Source organism: Odontesthes bonariensis, chromosome 12, assembly GCF_027942865.1.
Source record: "Odontesthes bonariensis isolate fOdoBon6 chromosome 12, fOdoBon6.hap1, whole genome shotgun sequence".
Classification (NCBI taxonomy): domain Eukaryota; kingdom Metazoa; phylum Chordata; class Actinopteri; order Atheriniformes; family Atherinopsidae; genus Odontesthes; species Odontesthes bonariensis.
This window is the reverse complement of record NC_134517.1, coordinates 16,792,416-16,810,223: the sequence shown is the minus strand read 5'-3', so window position 1 is coordinate 16,810,223 and position 17,808 is coordinate 16,792,416. Positions and strand designations below refer to the sequence as shown.

The 17,808-nt window shown below is 41.6% G+C and overlaps 1 protein-coding gene across 1 annotated transcript; it reads left to right on the top strand.

Moving 5' to 3' along the window:
• Positions 1-14,509: 14,509 nt before the first annotated feature.
• On the top strand, positions 14,510-16,066 carry nr0b1 (nuclear receptor subfamily 0, group B, member 1). Its single transcript, XM_075479314.1, has 2 exons — positions 14,510-15,304; positions 15,564-16,066. The coding sequence occupies exons 1-2, from the start codon at positions 14,674-14,676 to the stop codon at positions 15,803-15,805; spliced, it is 873 nt and encodes a 290-aa protein (XP_075335429.1). The 5' UTR covers positions 14,510-14,673; the 3' UTR covers positions 15,806-16,066.
• Positions 16,067-17,808: the final 1,742 nt, after the last annotated feature.

Below are 17,808 nucleotides of genomic sequence, written 5' to 3'. Positions count from 1 at the left end.
TCCCAATGCATTTTCTATGAGGGTTTATGTGCTCGCACAAACGACGCACAACGTGCTTTCGTCATATGTCTGTTGCGCAGGACCAATGTACATTCTATGTTGTTGTTGTAACATTGTGGTTTTCAATAAAGAAGAAAAAAAAAAAACATTCTACGAAGAAGATGGTGAGTGTCGAGTGCAACAATACGGTAGTGTTTCTGAAAGAAGTACCCTTTAGTCGTCGTACTAATGCCGAGAAGGAAGTTTGGAAGAATTTTGCGGGATTTTCGAGCTAGCCTTGCGAGGCAAAGATGAAACCCAGGGCTCCACCAACCCTGCTATTTTTCCAGGTAGTATTTGATGTAGCTAAATAACTTAACCTTTTGTGCTCAGTCATTGACTTGTAATGATTTAAATATTTTATATAATGTTGACAATAATAGCAGAATGTATAATGACACATTCATTGTCAATGGTGCAGTATTATATTTAAAAAAGAGAGAAATCTCACATAAGTAAGCTGCACTTAACCATGTTTGACTATTGGTTATGCTTTTCTAAGTCATATTTTCCAAAATTTCAATAAACACATTGGATTTATATGCTGTCATTTTAATTACATTCTTTAGAATGAAAATTGATTGAATCTTATCATTAAGCTTATGTGTTTACTTATTTCATAGAATCCTGGAACAATATGAGGAAAATAAATAAATAATGGTTAAGGTGTAATATTAACTGATTGGCAAATTATGCAAAAAATAACAAAACATTATTAAAAATTATTACAATAAATTATGCTACCTAGACAAATATACCTCAGTCCTACGGACTTTTATGGTACTTATGGACATAACGGGGGGAAATTGCAGAGTCACTTTGGTTATTTGGCAGACCAAATAACCCCTCGACTCGTTGTGTTTATTTAAGGAAGACAAGGAGTTTCTGGACGATTGGACATTTTATTTCCTGTGTGGGAGCATAACAGGTTTGCATCAGAGCAATCGGTTCAGCTTCGCACAGCACACTCTGATGCAGCTATCACAGACTGGAAATTGCACTACCTAAAAAAAATGTCAGGAGCCGCCACTGTGCAGACGCAACAAGTGCTTCATATTCGCATGGGTTGATGTGAGGTGCTTCATTAGATTTGAGTTACTTGAGGCAGACGTGGATAAAGTTTTTTTTCCCTGGGCATAGCGTGCATGTTACATACACATTTTTGCCTTTTATCTCCACGGGTGAGAAGTAGTGCCGGTAATTCCAGTTAGAGAACGCTACCTGTGAACGCGCTACCAATCATCATCGCATTTTCAACGGTGTCATCATCCCCACCCCTGCTCTCTCCAGGCAGCATGCAGCTGATGTGTAGCCGAAAGCCTACAACCAAATTGTAGTAACGCGCCACTTTATATTCTCAGTAACGATAACGGCGTTGTAACGATGGGGAAAATAATTAATTAGATTACTCCGTTACTGGAAAAATAACGCCGTTATACTTAAACGCCGTTACTCCCAACACTGCGTATCTGTCCCGTAGCTTATTCCACACATTCTTACAGAACTCTCCCTCTTTCCCCAAAGTTTTGCCAATCTCTGTCCACGAGTTTTGGGAGTTTATGTGGTCCCTGTGCTGTTTCACTGCAGTTTCGTACAGGTGCCTGTACAAACGCACCTCCTGACTGAGCCTGGTCTCAAATTGGTCCATCCGGTTTGTCGTTCTCGGTGCAGCCAAGTTACAAAAATCCACTGGTGCACAACAACGCGCTGTGCCGTCTTTTCAAGGCAAGCGCCATGCATGAAACGTCATTTTGACGTCACGGTCCGCCACCGCCGTGAGCAGCGCGTCGACTGTAAATCTGCCTTTACAGTCCTGATGGGAGATCTCCATTCTCCAGTGACCCTCAGCCAGCGCCGGCGCCACGGGGGGGCACTCGCGGGCATTGCCCCCCCATCCACGCCGGTGTGCTCCCCCTGGGTTCTCTTTGACGTTTGACCGGAGATTGCCTCAAACACTGCAGTGCATGAGGGGACACGATCTAAAAGTCTTAAATAAAAAATACGTTTTTTAAGGTCTTAAAATGTCTTAAATTTCTCTGATTTTCGAAGAGTGGCATTAAATTTCATCTGGGCGGAATGAAAGAAAGATATGTCTGGAGAGAGCTTTTGTGTGTGCGCCAGTACTTCCGGTGAAAACTTCCGGTGATTTGACAGCTAAGCTAACGCGTCAGGTTAGGGCCAGTGGCCGTAAACAAAGGTTATAGCCGAGAAGAAAGATGATAATATAATGTAACTAAAAAGACTAGCTTTCTTCAGTAGCCTAATGCTTACCGATTTAGCATTCCTAGCAGCCTCGTTGCTAATGCTAGCCGCCGTAACGTTATCAACCATACCCGACGTCAAGGAGTTGGCTGAGCAGGGGCAAGATTATGGAAGGGCTGGCAGAGTTAACTTCATAATGGGTGAGTGCAGGTTTCATTCACTTGTTTTGCTGGCCGCCGAGCCATTATGTGTCTGGGTTTGTGTAGGTTACTGATCATGGTTGTTAGCCGATAGTCAGGTTGTGTGTTGGGTGTGTATTTTTTCTATGGGTACATGCCATTGACTGAGCGGTCTGTGTTCGTTTTTTATTTTTATTTAATTAGATTGGAGATACTAATTAATACTGAGGGGGGGGGGGGGGGGGGGGTTGGTCCCGGGGAAAATTGCCAGGGCCGATTTTTTTTCCCAGTCCGACCCTGAACTACATGTTCAAATGCGTTCTGATGTCGGCTCAACGCCAGTCTGAATTCACTGTGGCCGTGCGTGGGCGTTGCTGTTGTTGTTGCGCTCCTGTTTGCTCGTTGTGTGTATTAGTATTAATGGCGACTAGAAAGGGGCAAACGTGATCTGGGCTTTGCGTTCAATTTATGCACCGATGATTATACAGAGTGGATTAAACTGTGCAGGCTATTCGAGATGTCTCCGAATGCCTACTTTAAAGGAAGCGTGATGTGTTTGCCAGGGCTGCCTAAACGAGTTGCCAACTGTCCCTTGAAATAATGGAATCGTCACGTATTTAGTAACAAAAGGACAGTTCCTTATTGGGCTGAAACGGGGCCCACAATTCTGTTAAAATGCAGAAAATTGCATCTAAGAAATACCAAATTTTCTGGGGGAGGACCCCCAGACCCCCCGCTAGGGGGCCCCCCCTACTCATTTAAATGCCCGTCCAATAGCTTCTCTCTGCCGCCGGGTCTGCCCTCAGCCCTATAAGTCTTTGGTCCAAAAGTTCCAAATAACGCCGTCTCAATGTGAGAGTCTCTACTGTGTTTGGTGTCGATGATGAACGCTCAGAGTCTGTGTTTGTCAGTTAGCGTAGCATCAGAAAGGTAAGGCAAAGATGTTTCTGGAACTGGTGACAACTGTGCTGCTGTACGTGTCTGAAAAACTCATTAAACAGGTGCCAACTAATTGCAGAGCACACTCTCACATACTCCCTCATGGGGCATTCATGCAGGCCAATATTACCTATAATTATGTCTGAAGACTATCTGATCTCTAGTGGTTGTGAGAGCAAGTGCACATGAACTGCAAAAATGGCATCCATGAAGGTAATGTTCATGTTGTAAAGACTGTATTTCAGCTCTCACCATGATGATTTCCTGTGCCTAACAAAGGATGCACCCATATGAGTTGTCATTCCCTCATGCTTCTTGCAGGGACCGTACTTCACAGGACACTGTTATGGGTCATATCTAAGGGTATTAACAAATGACTTATGGTTGTTCTGACTGGAGGACGTAATGTGACTAAGATGATAAAGGCAGGCTATGGGCTGAGCTGCTGATGGCAAGAAAGCTTTATATTTTAGCTCGCACCCAGCCCCTCTTATTCTAATATTGTTTCAGCTGCATCACAAAGCATGAAAAAGAGAAAAAAAGAGGACAGATGGAAGGGGGGGCGGGGCTGGAGTTATGCTTGAACACACAACTAACCAATGGCATAACTAATGGTGTAGCTTGGAAATACTCAACAGTGTCAAAACATTGATATTTGCAGAATACATATAATGTTTGTATAAGATATCATTGTTAAACTATGATAAGATAAGTATTTTTGTTATTATTTCACTTTGTCAACTAGTCAGCCTAAATGGCTGAATGAACAAGGATGTCATAATACAATACGTTTTCAATGCAGAACACATGTGTCAGAACACATCCCATCCCTCCGCGACAGCAAAATCACTTGAGTCTGACCTAAAACCTTGCATATCTGCTACTTTGTTTGTTGCAATCAGGGTGACCTTGTGTTTGTCCACCAACCTTGGACACTGTTACAAAAGGAGAGACAAACAGACTATGAACCATCCTATCACAAGCGTATGCTCCGTGTGCTGTTTACCCACACTCAGTGAGGAGGTTCACAGCTGAGGTAAACAATGAGCAATGCTGTGTTTATTCAAAGAGAGGCTCTCCGAGTCACTGAGCTGCGTTTTAAACAACTGATGAGCTCACAACAAAACTGTAAAACTCGTAGTTGGAGGAAACTTTGAAGACAGAGTTACTTCATTAGGCTACAGCTGATCAGTTGAACTTCTACAAAGTACTCTGGGGTCCAAATCTGTTAATATGCGTCAAAAACAAGACTTGCTTTCAAATCAAATCAAATCAAATCTAATTTATTTGTATAGCACATTTCATGTACAAAACAATTCAAAGTGCTTCACATGAAATAAAAGCATTGCAGCAGGGAGCGTAAGAAGCATTAAAAATACATAGTTTTAGTTTTTAACTTGCACAGCATCAAGACGAGACTTCTTTGTAGGCTTTATGATGGCACCGCCCCCCGCCCCCCTAAAGGTACCCACCACAGACACACCAAGACAAAAGAAAACAAAATACAGAAAACAAAATACAAACGCATGCCACACAAACAGTATGTGAGAAACATCTTTATGAGTCTAAAAAAAAATCATAAAGGGTAGTTCTTCCACTAAATTGTCTCTCAGTTTATCATATATGCATATGTGTATTTATAAATATATTTATATCAGCATTGCATTTTGCGATGAAATTAATTGTGCAGTCCTTATAGCGAATTCAGTTGGAGAATTTTGCGTGGACAATAGTGTGCAAGGTGGCTGAGCTTTTCAACCAGCTATGGGCGGCTGAAGAGCAGTCGCCCACCAATCGGAAGGTCAGTGGTTCGACTCCGGCTTTGACTCCCGGGTCACTTGTTGAAGCTTCCTTGGGTAAGACACTGAAACCCATGTTGCCTACCGATGCATCCATCGGTGTGTGAATGAAGTAGGAAGCACGTAGTTATGTATAGACTAAGACGTGCTGTGTGAGTGAACGGGTGAATGTGGCTTGTAGTGTTAAAAGTGCTTTGAGTGGTAAGCTAGACTAGAAAAGTGCTGTACAAGTACAGTCCATTTACCATTTATGAAGGGTGAAATGTTGGTGTTTGTGTGTAGACTTCAAAGACTGCTGTTGATTTGTCCAAATGACAGCACTTTACTGTAGATTCAAAGTTCCAAATTTAATCCATATGCTGCTAATGTCTTTGGCAACTGCACTGAGAGTATGCAGAGGACTAATAGTGTGTGTCTGTGTCTTATTGTGGCAATAAAGTTGAAGTTGGTCTTGGACATTCATCGATAGCATAAACAATATCAAAATCCAAAGGCAGTTTTGAACAAGTAACATTAGTTTTACAAGTGTGTTTAGTTTTTAGAAATTACAGATAGTTTTATTTTTTACTGCTTTCACATTCGGTGTCTTGCAGTGTTTTTATTTTCATTGAAGTGCTGCTCATAGCATTGTGCTTTGGAATGATTGTAAGGCTTTTACAGCATTACAAGGTGATGTTAGAATCAGAGGTTAAACAGGCAGCGTGGCCAGCTAAGATTCATGGGAAATTTCAAGTTTGGTCTAATTGATAAAATATAAATTGTTTTTGAGGATGTTGAGGACAACCAGCAGGCTACGGGGCAGACCATCCTGGGAATCTTCGCCATAAAGAAGGAAGGTGCAGAAAACCACAGACGACCTGGAAGATGTCGGAATAATCATCGATGGTGTGGAAGTGCTTTGTGACCTTGGTAACATTGCAAAAGCAGTCGCCATTTTATTTGGCCTCATTTACTCAATTGGACTTGAGCTACCCCACAAACCTCAAGTACACAATTGATGAAATAACTTTATTCATATTTCTGTGATCAGTAGCCTGCACTGTAGGGATTTGAGTAATATTCCTTACGTACTGTATTCCAACAGTGCTTTTTTTTTTTGTAGAATAGCAATACAGCTTCTCTATCTTTATGAATAGAAATTGCACTTGTGAATCATTCAGGGCTGTCATGAATAAACCACACATGAATGTTGAACAATCTGCACAGTTGGGCTGACAGTAAGCCTACCTGAAACCTTAAAACTCATGTCCTGTTTTACCAGTCTGCCAATAAATGCTGGAGTGACAGTAGTCAGACCTATACCAAGACCTGATTTTGACACGTATTGAATGATCTATCATGGTCACGTTTTAATGTAATTAGTAGTCTACTGTAAAACTAAAATTGCGCTTGTTTCATATATTTTCTATTTTATCTGGTGAATGTGTTATTACAGGACGTCTCTGTCTGGAAGAACATCTCCAACCTGGAAGATGTCGGAATCATCGATGGTGTGGAAAGGCTTCGTGACCTTGGTAACATTGCAAAAGCAGTCGCCATTTTATTTAGCCTCATTTACTCATTGGACTTGAACTACCCCACAAACCTCAAGTACAACCCCTTGCAAAAATTATGGAATCACCGGCCTCGGAGGATGTTCATTCAGTTGTTTCATTTTGTAGAAAAAAAAGCAGATCACAGACATGACACAAAACTAAAGTCATTTCAAATGGCAACTTTCTGGCTTTAAGAAACACTAAAAGAAATCAAGAAAAAAAAATTGTGGCAGTCAGTAACGGTTACTTTTTTAGACAAAGCAGAGGGAAAAAAATATGGAATCACTGAATTCTGAGGAAAAAATTATGATCTGCTTTTTGATTGATCTGATTGTGATCTGCTTTTTTTCTACAAAATGAAACAACTGAATGAAGGCCGGTGATTCCATAATTTTTGCCAGGGGTAGTACACATTTTGAGGTTCTACAAAAACCTGGGATGGAAGTGGATTGCAACTGTCTCTCAACAAAAAGCTCAAGTGCTAAAAAACAAACTGTTCGAGTGAACAGTTTAGACAAGACATTGCAAGAAATTGGACCCCATTTTCTGCTTATTTACTCTTTAGTGAACATCGTTAAACATTGTGAAGACCCATGAAAGAAGATGGAAAATGTTGATTGATATGGTGGTTTTAAACCAGTCTTTATAGATTTCCATTCTTTTATACTCAGGCAGCTGGTCAGGCTGGTTATCTGTGGTGCTGTGCTGCATTGGTAATAAATGTTTGTTATTTTACACGGGACAAAAGTGTTCAAAAATTTGAATTTACTTAACTACACTGTGTGGAAATTGTTGGCATAATCTTGTTTAGTAAGTCCACTTAAAACTGCTACCAAGTAAAACAAAATCCAGTGGTTGCCACACTTATTTCCGTCAGTTAAGTAGAAGCTAAGTATTGTTTTGTCGGTTTTTACTAAATACAGTTAAGTTCCATTTACTTGAATGAGTTAAAGGGGAACTCCGGGGCATTTGAAGCGCAATCCCATTGCTAGAGGTTGTCAAATACTGATAGTAGGACACAGACAGGTGCAAATCGGCGCTCCCTGTGCGGAGATTGCGCTGTTTGCGCAGCCTGTCATGCGAGGCTAATACGTGGTGGCTAGGGGCAAGAGCTAACCCTTCCACGTAAAACAACAACTTGCACACTGCAGAAACGTCACACCACTTTATAAACCATCCGACAATAAAGTCACAAGCCTTACCATCAAAACCATATGCATGGTTCTCACATTACTGGCATGGGGACGTTACAAAACAACTTTATAAACAGCATGTCACTTACCGGTTGTTTGTATGCTCGCGCATGTGAAAGCCCAAAAGAGTCAATGGACGATAATCCCATATACAAAACAATTATCTTCTTTAGAAAAACTGCGTTCAAGTATTTAAAACATTACAACAATACATACCCAGTAATATTGTTCATCGTCCATTGTATAATGACAATTTTTTACGTTGGCATTATTCAACACAGTTAAGCATTTTGTTGGTATTTTTTGAGTGTAAAATGGTTCCAGCACATGTATTACTAATATGATGAAACGAGACCGAGATAGAAAGAAATGATCGGAGAAGACAATGAAAAACAAGACAAAACCAAACAACTGGCTGCTATATCTCTAGAAACCAAACAGAGAACATCCTACGGCCTCTGTGTGGAAACCAGGCGGAGAACAATCAGGAACATGTGCAAGTAGATAAACGGAGAGAAAAAAACAGCAAAAAAAGACCCTAAATTATAACTTCAGGATGTTTCGATGTTTCGAGGCTCAGACTGTAGGATCAACCTCTATAATCACATCTCACTTAACGTCTAATGCTCATACCCAAATGTTAAACATATCTGCAAGTTAAAGTAAGAAAACAATAGTTTTAATCTTTAAACACATCTTTATTATCAGTATAGTGACTCATAAAAAATCTACTACACAGGACGGTTTCTGATATACCACCATGGCAGTTTTGAACTGAGGAGCATGCGATCTTTAAGTAGACTGAATCCCTCAGCTTTTTCATGAGCCCACAGTTTAATGATTTCAATTCCACCCCCCCCCATTAAAAACAATTTGAGTATGGCATCATGCCTCTTTAATAAAGGGGGTGTTGTGAGTGGCAGCGTGGCAGCTGTTGAACCGAACTGAGGAGTGTTACTATCATGTTATCAGTGTTTACCCACAAAGCAAGTCCATCCCTGTCCCACTTCTCAACGCTCTTCATTTTTTTTTTTTCAAAACATGGTTACATTTCAGTGAAGTCAGCTTGCTGTGTTCTTTTCTTTGTTTCTTTTTTGGGGGATGGGCAAACACCTTGCTGATGTTGGGCTTAAGACTGAAATTATTGACTCATTTCACATTGATGTGGCAGCTGTTAATAGCTTACTGCGTGACAACCCATTCCTGTTTCCTCTATTTGAGCTTTGATCCAGTATTTCTCGGGGAAACCGTTTGCAGAATAGCTGAATACTGACAAGGTAGCCCTGATGTTAATGATGAGTATGATTAATTATTTGTTTCAAACAGTTTCTAATTTCTAAGTTGCTGTGATGTACTGCACCGTAATCTTGGGCAACTGCATTATGGTCCTTTATTTGTCTTTAGATTTTCTATTTTCCCCTTTCTAATTCGCTTGTGTTACATCTTTGCTACATCTTTCTACTTTATCATTTCATGCTGTTTTTGTTTCCTGAAAAACATTTTTTTTTCAAATCCTACATTTTCCCCTTATTTATCCTGCAGATCTAAAGCTTCCTTCTTTTATCCTCTCTCACACACACACACAAACACACATCAACTTTCCCTTTGCTGTAAGTTGGTGACATGAGTCCTTGGAAAGTGCAGTATTCAATTTGTAACTATTATGGAGACAAGGACACAGTCCTTTATGTGAGCAGCCACAGAGAGAAAATGGAGGCAGTCACTATAGCAACCGCCAGAAGAGTGCCCAACAAATCAACAAACAATGTGGTACAAGACTTTTCCAGGGGAGCCATTTATGTAAAGCCTTGAATCAGACAAAGTTGTCCTCTTAAGTTTCTGAGACCTGTCTTGGAGTGTCTGTGGGTGTCTAAGCCCCAAGTGTTTGGTAAAAACCTTGTGTTTGCCTCCACACTTGTGTTTCAAGGTCGGCTAGACTGAATGTGCCAAAGAGATGTCATCTTGGGTCACGGCAACCTCAGAATTTAATTTGCGTGATCAGCCTTCGGGAAATGCTCATTGCAGCAAAAGCACATAACAATACTTTTACCGATAGCGATTTACTTGAAGAAATCTGCACATTTTTAAAAGTTTTTTTCAAATGAAAATGAATTGTTTCGTGATTAGAACAGAATTTCATAGGAAGCTCCTTTTTTCTTTAGTCGGTGCAGCTGTTTCCAGTCTTCCAAAGTCCTCCTTTAACTAATTTAGCAGCGCTGAACTCTAAAAAGCCAAAGTACTGAAATTTACTTGTAATATTACTTTATTTGGAGTTGCACTTAAATTCCTGCATGTCGCTCTCACTTTCCCATGCCCCTTGTCTGAGTAAATATCCTCTTATGTTCTGACCTTGCTCTAAATTTCACAGCTAGACACATAACTGCAGCCTGGCTGATGGTGTCTGACTGGGGCTGTTTGGGGGTCACAGCAGTTACAGTAGTATAAGAGGCGTGGATCAGACACAGACAAGTGGGTGCTTTTGTGTAAACGTACATAGAAAAACATTCTTTAAAAAACCTTTGAATCAAGTGTGCAGACCAATATCCGGCAAAAGGGTGAAGTGGAGAAGAGAGTAAAGCTTTCTTTGTTAAAGTATAAAATAAAAGATATATATGTGTGTGTGTGTGTATACATATCTCAATAAAATAGAATAAAACAGAAGTTTTTTCTGCAAATGTCCTTAAAAGCCCTTAAAAATGTTTGGTATAACTTATGAATGTGATGCAGTTTATAAGCTGTAGACGAACAACACTTAACATTGAAGGTGTATTTCATGAGATTCACATCCTGAAAGTTATGTGACGGGCCTGTTAGAGGGCCTCCCCATGCTGAGCCGTTTTAAATTGGGCTCAGGACCAGAAGGCACAAGGCCAAAGCACAAACCTGCTGTATATCAAAGAAAAATGAAAGATGAACTTGGACTGTAATCACAAAACAAAACATTGCATTGAAGTTTTATCAACCCAGATTTCGATTCTGCAACCGCATTCTAATGTGACAAAATGAGCAGTCCGTCCTGCTTGATTCAGGTTGCCCATAAGGGATTAAAAGAAGGTAATGCACTTAATGGCAGCAACAATTGCTTATCAAAGATTTTTGCTGATGGCCTTCCTCTTGACATTGTCTTGACACACACCTGAATGCTCCAGACCAGCAAACTTTCAAAACTTCTACTTTTATAGAGGCGCTCACACTCAACTATCAATCAACTAATTGAGTGCGTTTGATTAGCAGCAGCCGGCTGCTACCTACTATTTGGATTCCTGTGGAATCATTCGGGGTACAATTCGTTTTCCACACACTTTTTCTGCCTTTTGACTGACAGTGTGGTCAATAAAAAAAGTGACATGGTGTAATACATCACGTGCAGTTAATCGGAGGTTGTATTTACCTAATTCTAAAACCTGGTAAGGATTTTTTCCAGATGTATTTTTATATGTACCATATGTACAGCATCTTCTTTAACTGCCATTTCAGAAACAAACATTTGACGAAAACATTGGCCATATAAGCTGCAACTCTCAATGTTAGCTGGTAAAAACTTCAGCGAAACACAGACGAATCTAACAGCAGTCAAGTCCAGTTTATGGAACCGATATGTGACGGTAGGATAACAACTTGAGTTCTCAGTGGCATTGGGCCAGATTCACACGTGCACATTTTAGACATCAGTGTCTCTCTTCTCATTCACCTTACTTAGAGGGATGTTTTGTGTTGCTGAACTGAATTCTGGGTCCACTGCTTTGCTTTGCTAGACTACTTTTTGGTGGAGCAGCAGTTTGTCAAACAACATCAGAAATGCCAACCGCTCAAATTGCCTTCCAATCCCAAGTATCAGGCTGGCCCACCGTTTAGCATTAAAGCATTGCATCCCCACGAATCTTGCCTTATTAGGCGTCCAGCAGCTGTTTGTTCCGCTATGCATGTTGCAACAATTTCAGCCAGTTCAACAGATGACAGATTGTGCCAAAAAGAGGGACCAGTAGCATACCAGCTGTCTAAGGTCAAACTGCAGACAAAGGTTATGTAAGCCTTTTAGCGTAAAACTGACAGATAGTACTCCTCTATCAGTTTGGTATGTGGTCTGAGCTCTCAGTCTATTTGCTGTATGCTCTCTCATATTGTGATAACTTGTTTATCGAGTACCACAGACCTCAGAGGAGGCAGACCCTGACGAAAAGAGGGGTGAAGTGGAGTCTAGTTAGGTCTCTCCATGCCCTAAAATCATGTACTTGAATAGAAATAGAAATTAATAGATGAAAAATGACCCGCTCAACTGTCTTTTTGTGTTTATTTGATCAAAGTGTGTCATAGATGTTACATCAAGGACTTTAGGGAAAAAGGTTGAGAATGTTGATACAAAAAGAAATCTTCAAGAACACCCAAATTTCACCACAGCTTCCGCAGGTCGTTTTTTTTACTGCAGTGTTGCATCTACTACAGTTAAAAAAAAGGTTGAATTAGGCACATTTTAATCAATCAAGGTTAAAGTGAGTATAACAAAAAACATATTTGATGGAGACTGAAAACATCTTTTCAGTGGAACCTCATGCCAGCTGAGAAGCATGGTGGCAGAGGCATAATGTCCGGGGCTTGTCTTTGCTTGAGGCAGCAGAATAATGAATTTCAACACACGAGCAGATCCACCAACAAATGGCTAAAAAAGAGGAGAATGGAAGTGGAAGAGTGTTAAAAAAAAACTTTAGAGACAAAGCTTGCAAGGCATTCATTTTGGTAAATGGGCAGGGTAGCTTTTTAAGGTAAGGACGTGGTTACTTACAATATTACACCTTTCAACATATTTTTTGTTGAATATATGACGGAAAAAGCTTTTTCATTCCTTTTGGTATATATTTCCTTTTTCTGTAGTCACTGTTTCAGTGAGGAACCAATGCTAGTTTGCACCTAAATATGCAAAAGAAAAAATTACACTGAGAGAGACATTCAAACCTAAGAACCCATGTTTTTTATGGCTTACTTTTCATGGAATACAGACATTACTCATCTCACCAGCATCATTTTATTGCAAAAAAAAAAACATAAAAAACATGGCCTGACAAATTTGGTGTCTTTTGACACGTCTTCAGCATCTAAAATAATATTATAAATACAGTATCTTATAGAATTACAAGTTCTAACAGCATTTGGCTACACATCATGAACTGGTGGTGGGGGGAGTGGGGAAATATTTTAAGACAGATTGTGTTTACCCTATCAGAGGGAAAGATGGTGAGGCGGAGAGCTGATTAAGTACATCTCGCACAAATCTGATAAATAAAGAAAAGGAGGACCCAAGAGCAAGACAAAGCGCGACAAAGTGCTGTCTCTTCTTCTCTGTGCTTTTGCAACAAAACATAATGTAATCTCTCCTTGAGACAGAAGGATTTTTATAACCTGCGCTGGCTGGGCCTTGAGCAGGAGAAGAGACTGGCTGAGTGAAGGCTGCTTATCCCACTCTGTCCTTGATATAAGCATGTGAAAAATCTCTCTGTTTTTCCCCTCGGCTAAATCAATACAAAGACATTCGACCTCTGAACAATGTTGCAGCACTACAGCAAAAGTTTTTCATCTTCCCTCTATTCAGAGCGGTGTCCTTCGGAGCTACAGAGCAAGGGACACTAAGGTTGCGCTTGCTGCGTTTTCATGAATGCAGCAACGTGCTCAGCGGTAAAGACAACCTTCTTTGAAGATTCATTTGACAGTCAACGGTATTTGTGATGTGGCTGCTTAAACTTTAGCTAAACATAACAAGGCAGGACCTCGGCTCCATTCCTTTGTTTTATTCTCACACACTTTCACTTGTTCTTTGCATGGTTTATGTCAGGTCTAACTCCTCCATAATCACTTCTGATTTCCCCGAGGCCCTCTTTCCTCCTCCTCCCTCCAGGTAGCAGGCAACCCTAACCTGTGATCCCTCTTAGGAGCAATTGAGATAAACCTCTAATTAATCTGCTTTAGTCTGTCCTTCTTAGTCTCTCATTCACTGACCTCCACTCCCACCCACCTCCCCTGCTGCTCCATCCTCCTTCAGTGACAGAGGCAAGGGGAGCACTGAGTCATGACATCATAATTCACCTGCTCCAGTTTTAAATCAATATCAGTGTGTCCGAGTCAAGGATGGAGGCTGGCCTTCGCAGCTCAGCTCTTCCTACTTCTTTCTCATAGAAAATCATATAAATTGTCCCTTAAATAATTAAGCCTTCAGATCCAGGTCTGGTCTATATTTTTTGCTGGTTCCTCCCTGATAAACAACACTGCCAGAGAGTCAAGGTAATTCTGGGAATACAGCCGGAGTTTTCCATTCTTTCTCCATCTTTTCATTCACTGCCAATGTTAATAACACAGTCTGTTTAATCAAACAGGCCCATTGACTGTTGCTCTTTGTTGCTCTCATGTGAAATGCAATAAATTGTGCCAACAGGACCAAGGTGTGTTTCACAAGGTGAGCATTGGAAATTAAAGCCTAATCTGGTCTACATAATACATGTGTTTTCCCCAAAAATAATAAATCAAATGTGTCTCAAATGAACTCTGAAAGGTGTGTATCAGAGAGAAGAGAGGAGGTGGAGAAAGAGGAGGTGCATGAGTCTGGGGAGGAGGAATTTGCAGAAAGTCTGGGCAACCTCTCAAAACGCGGGGACAGACGGGAGCTAATATAAACGCGCAGCCCTTCATTCGGGGCTATCAGGGGCTAAGAAAACAGCGCTACCTCCGCGTGTGACCTCCGGAGCTTCAAAGAGACAGCGGTGCGCGCAGAGCTCCGGCTCATGCAGAGCGGCCAGCGGTCATGGCCACGGTGGAGGGCTGCCGCTGTAGGGGTGCCAGCGGCCGAAACAACAACAGCATTCTTTACAGCATTTTGAAGAGCGATAGCCTCGTGACTGCCGAGGAGCCACAACAACAGCAACATTCCCAACAAACGCTTCAACACTTGCTCCAGAAGAACCCCTCTTCCGTCCCGGGCTCGCTGCAGGAGCTCCGGCAGCAGGCTTGCTCCTGCGGCTCGACTCGGCGCCGGGGTGTCCTCCGCTCCCCGCAGGTGACGTGCAAAGCCGCGTCCGCGGTTCTGGTGAAGACCCTGCGGTTCGTTAAAAACGTCCCCTGTTTCCGTGAGTTGCCGGAGGACGACCAGTTGATGCTCATCCGGAGCGGGTGGGCACCTCTGCTCGTGCTGGGACTGGCGCAAGACCGGGTGGACTTTGAGACGACGGAGACCGTGGAGCCCAGCATGCTGCAGCGCATCCTCACGGGTTTGCCGGACAGGCAGAGCGAAGTTTTGTCCGACCAGAACAGGGTGGCAGCCGGGGTCTCTGTCCTGGACATCGAAGCTATCAAAGCTTTCTTGAAGAAGTGCTGGAGTGTAGATATCAGTACCAAGGAGTATGCCTATCTGAAAGGAGCTGTGCTGTTCAACCCAGGTGGGTGGCACATCACTGTGCATGAAAGTTATTTAGCGCAACTGACTACAGAGCAGACTGTATCACACAGGCTATAATGTTGAGATTGGTTTATCGATTATCTGCTAGCGTCTCAAGTTGAGTTTATTTGAAAGTTGTTGTCCTAACATTCAAACAAAAGTAACCTACATTTTGCGCGTAAACCTTAAGAGACAGACCAAACTTTTCTCTCCACTTTCCCTCTTTCATTCCCCGTAACCTCCCCTTTATTTACTCTCAGATCTCGAGGGTTTGCGATGTCTGCACTACATCCAGTCGCTGCGTCGGGAGGCGCACCAGGCTCTGAACGAACACGTCAGGCTGATCCACCGCGAGGACACGACGCGCTTCGCCAAGCTGCTCATCGCTTTGTCCATGCTGAGGTCCATCAGCCCGCCGGTGGTCGCCCAGCTCTTCTTCAGACCCGTCATCGGGACCGTCAACATCGAGGAGGTGCTGATGGAGATGTTTTACGGGAAGTAGGTCGCAGCTACACTGTGCACTGGGATGAATTCAGCAGGTTCAGCTGTCAGACGGACTGAAATCATCTGAGACTTACTGAGTAGGACTGAATTTACAACAGAGTGGGGAAATCTTCAAGGACTGCGAAATGACCAACACAAGCAAGAGTGTGTGTGAATGCATGTGAGAATGACAAAGAGAAAGCGCTGAGGGTAAGAGATGTTATGATAGAGGAAACGTACAAAGCAGCTGCTTGAATGAATAACTTATTTGTTTTTATATAAACTATTTTTCTATGATAATAAACAAACATATTCATGTGCGTGTGACATTTGCTCTTTTATCTCTGACACAATTCCCAGTGAAGAAAGTGTGCAGACAGAATCTTATGCAGGAGATAACATGTTTCTGTACAGCGGTGATAACTACAGTGAACTTAAAAAAATGACGTCATGATGTTTCATGTCAGCTCCAGTTCACACAACTAATTGATAAAGGTCTGTTACCTAAGCTACAGATTAAGGTGAGCCTCAGAAAGACATATTTCTGTTATCCAGTGGAGTCAGTAAGTTGGAGGGTATATCAGTTTGGCCTTTTTTAACGCTTGGCATAACATTCAAGATTGCTCTCTCTAAAGTTCTAAGCAATATTAGTGTATTATTTTTGTTTTGTCCAATTCAAAGAGGGAATAGAGTGACATGCAACAGATTTTTGAGCTCTAAGAAAACCATGTCCCAATAACCAGCAGCAATAGGCTCCTCTGAGCAGCTGCCTGGCACTTAAAAAATGAAATGTTTGATGTCCAAAATACAAGAGCAATAATATGATTCCTGAATCCTTAGTTCTAAATCTAAATCTAAATGATAAATGGCAGTTACACTTTAAGGAACAGTGGAGGTCAAGTTGAAGTCTGGAAAACCAGGAATACTCCATGTCCGATGTCAGGAAGGGTGATGCACTGTTTGAGTGTGTTGTAGAACTTTTTGATTGCAACGAGTAAAGGTATGTTAAAGGCAAAATGGCCCAGATCTACCGTCAAACTGGTAAGCACAGGGCAGGGTCTATCATGCTTTGGGCTTGTATTGCAGCTGGCGAAAAGGGACATGTTACACTGGTAGAGTGCAGAATGCATTCAGTCGAGGACAATTTTGAGAGGACAATTGCAGTCTGTGGAAAAAAAAAATATGAAAAAAATCCTAAAGAACCCTTTTAGGACTACCTTAAGGGGAACAAACTGAAGTTTTCATCTTGGCCTTCACTGTCCAACTGAGCTAAACATAAACAGTCTGTGGGTAGACCTAAAAAACAAGGTGCATGCTGTCAGGTCAAGAATCTCACTGAAGAGTAAGACTTGTGCAGGAGGACTAGATAAAAATCCCCACATAAAGAACTAACTAAGAACTGTCCATTCAGGTCTAAGAGTCTAATTTTCTCCTCTTATTTGAGAATCAAATCACAACGAGAACAGGCTTCAGCAGGGTATTCCTGGTGATAATCTCACCATTGAGGCTTTCAAGACGTTCCCAGGTTATGGTTAGAGATTGACCAGATGTTCTGAACTGTACTGAAGCTGAAGAATTAGGTGTGATTGTACTTATGGATAGTATTTGAGTAAATGTGCAAATTACTTTGTGCCACAATGGCCAATGAAAGGGGAGGAATTTAAATGGAGACAGGAGGATGGTGGCAAAGATAACACATTCATCTTCTCTGTTGAGTGGAGAATTAAACATTTTCTTTCTCAATCAGAGAGCCACCAGACCACGAAATGACTTCTTAATTCAGGGTAGACACTAAAACTGGGAACATTGCCATCAATGGCTACGCAACAGCAGGAGTAGAGGAAGCGGGAAGTGAAGAACAATATGAAGCATGGTAATCAAAAAGTCTAAAAGCAAAGCGGGATGGTCCGCAAGCAGTAACCTTGTCGAAGTGCTCTTTGATATAGACTGAAAACAACAAAGACACAACTGAGTGTGTTGTTGTGACAGATTAAGAAAAAAAATAATAAATCTGTCTTTACA